Here is a 10,000-nt window from a genome sequence, read left to right as displayed (position 1 = left end):
GAGAGAGAGAGAGAGAGAGAGAGAGACACTCAGGGACAGGTCTACAATGGCACAACTCCTTATCCCTGGCAACGGTAACCAAAAGCGGAACGGGAGTTCAGGGTAAAGGAGATGATGAGGTCACACACACACACACACACACACACACACACACACACACACACACACACACACACACACACACACACACTCACACACACACACACACACGCACATACACATACACATACACATACACATACACATACACATACACACACACACGAATCACAATCACACAAACACACGCAACCACTTCATGCCGACAAACGTTGTATGTGTGTGTGTGTGTCTGTTTGTGGCGAGGGCCCAAGTACCAGGATTCGGTTCAAGCATGAGGCATGCAAGAGAAAGAGAGACGGAGAGGGAGGAAGGGAGAGAGAGAGAGAGAAAGAGAGAGAGAAAGACAAAAAAGGAGCAAAATCTCTTTCAGATGTTTGGGGGGCCTTCCTCACCCCTACAACCACCTCTCTCTCTCCCTCTCCCTCTCTCCCTCTCTCTCTCTCTCTCTCTCTCTCTCTCTCTCTCTCTCTCTGTCTCTCTCTCTCATCCTCTGTTCTTCACATCACATGGCCACAATTACGCTCCTGTAAACAAGCCAGTCCAGAGACAGAGATTGGGAATTCCACTTGGGCGTCAGAGTTAAGAGTTCACAAATACACTCACACACACACACACACACACCGCTCCCACCATCCTTCCTCCACCTATATCACATGAGCCTCTGCAGACTACACATCAACATACACACACACGCGCACACACGCGCACGCACACACACACACACACACACACACACACACACACACACACCATCTCACCTGTTCGTGGTACTCGATCCCCATACTCAGAGTATTGATCAGAATGGCTATCATGATCCCCCGGCCGAAATACTTGCTGTCCACGATCTTCCTGAAGGTGTCGCACACCAGCCTCCAGAGACGGACCACCCGGCCGGCTGTGTTCCCCAGCCGGCGCTGCTTGTGCCTGGGCAGCCGGCTGTCCCGCCGGTCCCTGTGGTGGAGGTCCTGGGTGAACTCGTACATCCCCTCGCTGTCCGAGTCGCCGGGGGTCTCGTTGCCGTCGCCGCCCTCCGATTCGTTGGCCAGGGCCTTGGCGCAGTACGGGCAGCCCTCGGGCAAAGGTCAACGCGGGGTCCAGGGCTCCGCCGGCGCTCAGGTCGCGGACAGACAGCTGGCAGGAGATCTGGGCTGTGACGGAAGAGGAGGAGATTGGAGATGAGCGGAGAGAAGGACGAGAGGAGTGAGGAGAGCGAGGGACAGGAGAGCAGAACATGTCCTTTCCCATCTGTAGTCTTGGTTCTCATTTGCTCGCATTGACAACCAGACAAAAGTAAGGTAAGAGTGTGTGTGCGAGCGTGCGTGCGTGGATGCGTGTGTGTCTGTGTGTGTGTGTGTGTGTGGGGGGGGGGGGGGGGGTGGTGTGTGTGTGTGTGTGTGTGTGTGTGTGTTCTCATTGATTGTCTTTAGAGAAACTTTTATCCGGTGCACAGATCCCTCACAGAGGTTTTGACAGTCTTCTTCTCCTTCTTCTTCTTCTTCTTCTTCTTCTTCTTCTTCTTCTTCTTCTTCTTCTTCTTCTTCTTCTTCTTCTTCTTCTTCTACTTCTTCTTCTTCTTCGGAGTGAAACAGATTTGGCAGCTTGTTTGTAATCTCCTCTTAATTGGAGGCTGTTTCTCATAGGCCAGATGACGGGAGGGAGGAGTGAGTATAATCAATTCAGGCAATCGTTCACACACAAAATCAAGAAATTAGTAAGCATGTAACACTATCAAAAACTCACGGTACGGTATATCACGGTATTAAACAGTGTTAAAACACAAAATTTAAAGAGGAAGAAGATTTGTACTTTGGAAAAAACACCATAGCATTTATTAAACACATTTCTGATGTGTACAGTTTTTTTCTTTTAAAGTGCTTCTGCTTTCCTTACAATCACGGATCAACGATGATCCATTGCACCACTATTCAGTACTGTGGGTATAGATGGTGTGTTGAGCAGTGATAGAGGAGGTCTGTGGGTATAGATGGTGTGTTGAGCAGTGATAGAGGAGGTCTGTGGGTATAGATGGTGTGTTGAGCAGTGATAGAGGAGGTCTGTGGGTATAGATGGTGTGTTGAGCAGTGATAGAGGAGGTCTGTGGGTATAGATGGTGTGTTGAGCAGTGATAGAGGAGGTCTGTGGGTATAGATGGTGTGTTGAGCAGTGATAGAGGAGGTCTGTGGGTATAGATGGTGTGTTGAACAGTGAGAAGAAGAGGGAAAGAGGCTGAGCAGAGAGCCCAGGTCTGATCTCTGATGCTGCGCTTCTACCGCAGGAGACTGGATGAAAGAAGTGACAGGTCTAAAAAAAAAAAAAAAAAAATGACAGAAGAGGAAGAGAAAGAAGAGATGAGGAAGAAGAGAATGGAAAGAAATTATGGAAGGACAAGAGGGGGGGGGTGCAGATCTAGGCTAGATGGTTCTGACATCTAGTTACAGAAAATCTCTCTACGGTTCGCACGTGGTCCGCGGATATGTTTATAAAAAATAATAAAACAAAAAAGGATGTAGGCGACGTGGTCACGTAGGGCGCATGTTCAATCCACACTAGTCAGGTGCTGCCAGCGGTAGTCATGGCTAGCGGAGGAGCTGAAGAGCATGAAAAACCTCCTGCTCAACAACCGCTCATCACCACGGCATTTAAGTAGCCTTTAGCTAAAGAATCTGACTGGGCTAAATCTATTACTAAAGGTATCATTGGGGTGTTTATAGCTGCAGACATGAGGCCATATTCCGTTGTGCAAAACGAGGGGTTTAAACATACTGTATGCTGGATGTGCTTGAGCCACGTTACGAGATCCCGTCACGCACCCACTTTGCTGAGAAGATCGTGCCAAAACTTTATGAGCAGGAAAAGGCAAAAGTTGTCAGTGAATCCCAGGCATCCTCTGTTGCGCTCACAGACGGGTGGACCTCCAGGACAACGGAAAGCTACGTGACTAGTGTGGATTGAACATGCGCCCTACGTGACCAGTTGCTGGTTAGCTATGAGAGGCAGGATCCCAGCCGACCGTTGCATCCCCCCAACCCGCAACGGAGGGTTATCAGCTGGGCTGCGCCTCTCATCGCTAACCAGCAACTGAGCCAATTGAGCTAAAGGTGGTTAGCTAGCTCGATCGTAAATTACTCAAACTGAATAAATATGACACCGATAAGCACACCGATGCCAATAGTTAGCTTGATATAACTAAGACATCTGACCAGTCCAGAACAGTGAGTTTAGCCTACGATTTTACCGAGCCAGTCCCAAGGTTACCGTGTGACCAAAAAATACTGCGGTTACCGTAATACCGCGGTTACTGTTACATGCTTAGAATTTAGCATATTAAAGTCAAGTCTACACAAATACATAAGTAAATCAACATAGTCTTCTCTATACAAATACAATAGCACATCTTCCAATTAAGGGCCTGGCATAATTGAGCTGTGAAACCTATTGTTCACAGAAGACACACTGCCGAAAACATCTGTGGACCGAATAAAGGTTTTTCTTGTGATGATCCGTGATGATCCGTGAGCTCCACTACTCTCCTGTTTGATGCTTCTGGTTCTTAACTGAGAGCACCGGTCCTTATCTCCATAAGCAGGTCTTAGCGTGTGAATTGTAAAGAATATATTATATTAATTTAGAGTAATGGATACTACAGCTGAGTAATATAATATTAACCTGAACCTGTGTGTGTGTGTGTGTGTGTGTGTGTGTGTTTATCTGAGCATGTGTGTTTATCTGAGTGTGTGTGTGTGTGTGTGTGTGTGTGTTTATCTGAGGGTGTGTGTGTATGTTTGTGTGTATGTGTTTACCTGAGGATGTGTGTGTATGTGTGTGTTTACCTGAGGGTGTGTGTGTGTTTACCTGAGGGTGTGTGTGTGTTTACCTGAGGGTGTGTGTGTGTGTTTACCTGAAGGTGTGTGTGTGTGTTTACCTGAGGGTGTGTGTGTGTGTTTACCTGAGGGTGTGTCTGTGTGTTTACCTGAGGGTGTGTGTGTGTCCACCAGGCCCTGTGGTGGGGGGATGTTGAGGCTGAGGCTGACGCTGGTCAGGGTGCTGGCCGTCACGCTCCCTCGTCTGGACTGCGCCAGGCCCCTGGGGGGCTGCAGGGTGGGGTAGTTCTTGGGCCCTGGGGCGGCGAAGGGCACCGAGTTCCTCTTCATGGCCCAGGACACGGGGCCGGGGGCCAGGGTGGGACGGGGCGAGGGGCCGTAGCGTAGGGGGTCCAGGCGGCAGTCGGTGTGGTACACGCTCTGGACCGCAGCGGGCTCGCCGTTACCCGACCGCGGCGGTGCGGCACTGCCGCTCGCCGCGGTCACCAGGTCGGGCTCGGAGCTTGCCGAGGCGGCGCCGACCGAGGCATCCACGGCGGCGGGAGGCGGGGGAGGAGGCGGGGCCAGCATGAGGCGGCCCGCCCCTCCGTCGTTGATGACGGCGCGGGAACCGCTCTCCACGTCCCCCGTCAGCGCCGGCACCGCCGCCCCCCCCGGCCGGGCGCTGCCGTTGCCCAGGTGGTAGTGATGGTGGTGGTGGTGGTGGTGGTGCACCAGATGGTGGATGGACACCGAGCCCTGCCTGGACACCTTCCTCCGGCTCCGCCTCTGGCCACGCTGGGGCTCCAGGGCGGGCGGCGAGGCGGCCACGTTCATCCCGGCGCGCCGCGCGCCCGCCCGGCAGAGGTGGGCCACCCACTTGGCCCCCTTGCGCAGGAGGTGGACCAGGTACTTGAGCAGCTCATCGTAGCAGGAGCCCGGCTCGGAGAAGGAGGCCAACGTGCTGGCGTTGGACAGGAAGCGCACACGCTGCTCCTTCATCAGCTGGCTCTCACGCTGCTTGGTCTCAGAGAACTGGGTGGCGATGACGACCAGGCACAGGTTGATCATGAAGAAGGAGCCGATCTGCAGAGGAGAGCAGAGGTCAGAAGAGGAGAGAGGTTAGGAGAGGAGAGGAGAAGAGAGGAGAGGTCAGGAGAGGTTAGAAGAGGAGAGGAGAAGAGAGGAGAGGTCAGGAGAGGTTAGGAGAGGAGAGGAAAGGAGAAGAGAGGGGGGGAGAGGAGAAGAGAGGAGAGGTTAGGAGAAGAGAAGAGAAGAGAGGAGAGGAGAGGAGAGGAGAGGAGAGGAGAGGAGAGGAGAGGAGAGGAGAGGAGAGGAGAGGAGAGGAGAGGAGAGGAGAGGAGAGGAGAGGAGAGGAGAGGAGAGGAGAGGAGAGGAGAGGAGAGGCGTTACCCTGCCCACTCAGCTCAACATCAGCTCAACCACTTATTCAGATGCACACACACATACACACTTGCGCACGCGCACACACACACACACACACACCACGTACACACTAAAATATCCACACACTGTTATTACTTACGATGATAAGGAGGATGAAGTAAATGAAGTTGTAGAAGGAGTGAGCGTCCATCACAAAGTACATGATGTCCACCCATCCCTCCAGAGTTATCACCTAGAGAGAGAGAGAGGGCAGGGGGGGGTAGAGAGAGAGGTAGAGAGAGAGGGAGATAATATAATCCTTTTATGATCCCTCTACTGCTCACCCTGTGTCTGGGGGACAAAGTATCAGTTCATCGTTCTGAGCATGATGAAAATACAGTGAGAGAAGACAATTGGTAGTATGCCAGCCATGTCTCATCCAGCTTCTCCCAGCGCTGCAGTCAGCACAGGACATACCAGGCCAGATCTTTGTCAGTACTTAGTCACCCCAATCACAGGAACACAACACCCCAGCGCTGGGTCTCAGAGGGTGTCCCTGGCCAGGACTCATGCTCGCTTCACAGCCCACGTGGGGATACGCTGACTAATAACCCCTTGGACCAAAGCCCTGTGATAAAGCGTTGATATGTTACTTAGTGAATGGTGGTGATAGATGAGACATATTTTTTTTGTTTCACAGGAAGAGCTTGAGACCATGATGCTATTAGAGTCACCGCTTAGTGTGTGTGTCTTTAAGCATGTGTGTGTTTACGTACGTGTGCAGACGTGTGTGTGTTTATTCGGGGTAGGCTCGCGTCAGGTCGCATGGCCGCTCACCTGAAAGATGGCGATCCAGGCGTAGCAGATGTTGTCAAAGTTGATGGCGCCTTTGAAGGGGTTGACCAGGCCAGCCGAACAGTTGGTGTAGTACTGGTTCCAGTTGATGCAAGTGGTATTGTCCGTGCTGTTGTAGGAGTCGATGTCCAGCCGGCACTCCAGAACCCCCTCCTCGTACATGGTGGGCAGGGAGCTACACTCCCTCATGCCGTTCTCTCTGGGCTGGGAGCAGATGAATGGGTTCTCGTCGTCGTTCTCCGTGTGGTAATAGTTCCCAAGTTCTACTGACAGGGGGCTGGAACGCAGAGAACCAGCGTTAGAGCAGAACAGGTGAAGCTAGCTACAGAGTCTGTCCAGGGATGTTGTACAGCAGCAGTAGCTTTGAAAGATGGCCTCGGAAAATAACTACACAGTGGTTTATTTCAGTATTTTTGTATTTATTTTACCAGGTCAGTCCCATTGAGATCAATGATCTCTTTTACGAGGGAAACCTGGCAAAAAAAAGCAGCATAAAAAAGTTACAGACAAAAAAACAAAAAATAAACGACAAGGGAACATAAAAGAAATTTAAAGTGTTACAATGTACAATTAAAATATATTACAATTAAAATATATTACTATATAACTATACAGTAGACAGCAACAAGTACCAACTGAATCATTTACAGAAGCAATATACGTATAAGAGCTTTAAAATCAGGCAGAGTTTCAAGCTATTCTAAGTACAGTATGTAGAGCAGACCCAGATCCCAGGTCAGTCCTCGCACTGAGCACAGACAACAGGATCACATCCTAGGATCTCAAACTATAACTAGCGACAGATCTCTGTGCAATCAGAGAGCAGATGTACAGTAGGACAGAAGGAGTTTACCTACAGTAGGATAATAAATATAAATATATTATATAAATTAACAGCTGCTGCCTCCGCGACCCGACCCCGGATAAGCGGATGAAGATGGATGGAAATTAACAGGTACCAATGGCTGAGCCTAGGCAGGGTCAGCGAAGGCCAGCCAGCCCTGGAGTACAGTGATGAGTTAGTGTTTTACAGTTTATGACGAATCTCAGAGCACTGTAATATGCAGTATCTAGCATGCGCAGGCAATGGGCAGGCACATTCATGCACAACAGATCACCAGAATCTAAAACAAGTTGTAGAGACCAGTCTTCATCTGGCCTCAAAGGAGAAACAGGATTTGTTTCTGAAATAAAACCCTAACAGCCTCAGTGTTTAAAGAAAAACTATTATTTAGAATCTTCTAGTTACTTTCCCTGAGCAGTAAAAATGTCTAATGTGTTCTCAGGTTTCTTCTGAGCATTTGGGAGATGCATTTCCTTAGCTTTATTAGCATTTAAAAGCAGCTTTAGTAGTCAATCAATCAATCAATCAATCAAAGCTTTATTTGTATAGCGCATTTCATACCCAGAGTCAACACAATGCGCTTTACAGAGAACAAGGGAGGTGAGCATACGACCCACTCTCTACATATTCCAGAGGGAAGCAAAAAAACAGTAATCACCCGGGGGCCAGATAAGTGAGCTGTAAAAATTCTTCCCTGACCCCTCTCAACAAGGCGATCGAGCAAGCTCCAGTAGTGAGAGCTGAGGCCTGGACCACACGTACATGGATGTTTTTACTTGGATTTTTTCGTCCTCGCCCCTAAAGCCTGCAATGCCATGCCAGGCCAGTAGGTAGCGATAAGCAAAATGTCAAATACTGTAGAAGAACATTATGAGCATGCGCAGCCAGTTGTACTCAAACGGCGGCAGTGACTGAAGACGTGAACAGAGCACTCTTTGAAACAGACAGAAGATAGAAAGTACAAAATAGACGCGAAAATAATGGTGAAGAATAATATGGTACATTTCCGCCATTGTTGTTTTTGAAAACCGTTTTGCTTCAATGCACATGTGCGAATGGCTTTACCCTTGACGTTTGACGTCATCGCATCGACACCACCTCCGTTTAATCTAACCACACTGATCCACTCAATCGAATATTTTTTTATTTCTCCACTTTTTTTTACCCGAAATCTCCGATTGAGTGGCTGAAATCGCCGTGTCCGTGTGGTTGAGAGGCCCAATTGGACAAAAGTGCGTTTAGAAATAAATCGTGTTTGTGTGGTCCAGGCCTAAGTCTGAATAATATTCAAAACAGTCAGCAAATTGGCAAGAGCCTCTGTAATGGAGGGACCAGCACAATGTACCACAGTATCATCTGCATAAAAACCTACAAGTAACACAGAGCCCTGGGGTACACCATTAAACATGTTTAGCCACTTACAAGTGAACCCATGAAATTGGACACATTGAAACCTTTCCGATAGGTAATTTACAAACTACCCCACACCAGTACTAGTCAGCCTCTGTGAACGTTTTTCAAAGATCTTAACCAGAACTGACAACTTAGAGACGGGCCTATCATTATTTAATGAAGTGGCCTCCCTGCCTTTTATAGATGGAGAACATAAGCTGACCTCCACATTGTGGAATTATAGAGGCTTAGGGAGAGGTTAAACTATATATGTATGGCGTGGTGCACTACAATCTGAAGCTATCTTTAAAAAGGAAAGTTCTACGTGGTCTGGACCAGCAGGCTTTTTAGGATCTAACTCTGCAGAGGCTTCATCAACAGAACATGGTGAAAGGTGGGGTTAATATAACATAACTAGCGAGCCACAGGACACAACGTACTCATTTAAACAATTCACTCTGAGAGAAAACACTGAGAAAAAAGAGTGCTCTGTACCACAATATGTGAAGATAAGATGGTCTTAGGAAGAGCATGTCGCTCCAAACGTCACTGAGACATTTTGGTGCAATAAACTAGTGAAATTGGAGCCCGGCAGTTTGCGAGCAGTTTTCTCCATACTCTACTGTAGAGCATAACCCTCTGTAAAAAATAATAAAAATAAATAAATAAAAATAAGTAGAACCCTTCTCAGGTCTGAATAAAGTCTTCCACTGTTCTTCTACTGTTACAAATGGTTCTATACTGTAGTTTGAAACAGATGCTCAGGTATTGATAGAAGTCTTGGGGGAAGAACGTGGTTAGCGGTATGCTAACTGGTGACTGAGTGATATGACTGGACCAACACCTGATCCCTTTATCACTTTGAACACCTTGCACATGTCCATACACAACAATTGACTCTGTACCACTTGATCACTTGAACCAACACCTGACAAAACTTGAACAATTGAACACCTTGCCTGTAGACATTAAAATTCACTCTTGCCTATACAATAGACAATAACAATTGACTCTGTACAACTGTATACTTGAATTTTGCTAATCCTACCACCTATGTTACTGTTACAGTCACAGTCATCCATGATGGGATGGAATACGTACTGTAGATGAGGATCTATTTGATAGACTGCTAGACTACAGATAGTAAAGCCAGACTGGTAACCTTATAATGTCCAGTTGTGTACCTAGGAACTGGAATGAGGAATTGATTAATGCTGAAAAGATACTGTAAGGACAAGCGATAACAAGAATTCCAATGTACCTGTACCCGTGCAGGTTATATGTGGCGAATAAACTATTCTGTAAGAAATACCTCTAATCTGATTGTACAAGAGTTACATGTCCTGCAGTAGTAGTGCGCCAGGCGGGGAACAGACCAGTTCCCATTGCTCACTTTTGTTACTGGTTGCCAAGAAGCCAGGAGGCTAAGCATATATTTTGTAAAGTTAGTTGTAAAGTTAGTTGTAAAGTTAGTTAAAGTAAAGTTGCTACCCTGTACGGTAGAAGTCATCAAACACAAACAAGCAAGGTGGGCAGAGCAGACATCAGGGCCTGGACAGATAGACAGAGCCATGTCTGCTGACTGCAGTGCAGGGAGGGTGACTGGATGTTGAGGCAGCAG

General features: G+C 48.1%; 1 protein-coding gene across 1 annotated transcript in view; it reads right to left on the bottom strand.

Annotated features, from left to right (window-relative positions):
- cacna1g (calcium channel, voltage-dependent, T type, alpha 1G subunit) overlaps window positions 1-10,000 on the bottom strand; it is a gene marked incomplete at both ends in the record, with an annotated part of 203,630 nt that overhangs the window by 80,985 nt on the left and 112,645 nt on the right. Inside the window, 5 exon segments of the mRNA XM_084455864.1 lie at window positions 861-1,179; window positions 1,181-1,250; window positions 4,073-4,988; window positions 5,449-5,541; window positions 6,126-6,420. Of these exon segments, the coding sequence (XP_084311990.1) occupies window positions 861-1,179; window positions 1,181-1,250; window positions 4,073-4,988; window positions 5,449-5,541; window positions 6,126-6,420 (1,693 nt within the window).

Source organism: Borostomias antarcticus (assembly GCF_949987555.1).
Source record: "Borostomias antarcticus genome assembly, chromosome: 22".
Taxonomy (NCBI): domain Eukaryota; kingdom Metazoa; phylum Chordata; class Actinopteri; order Stomiiformes; family Stomiidae; genus Borostomias; species Borostomias antarcticus.
The sequence above is the reverse complement of the archived record's forward strand: the minus strand, read 5'-3'. Positions and strand labels throughout refer to the sequence as shown.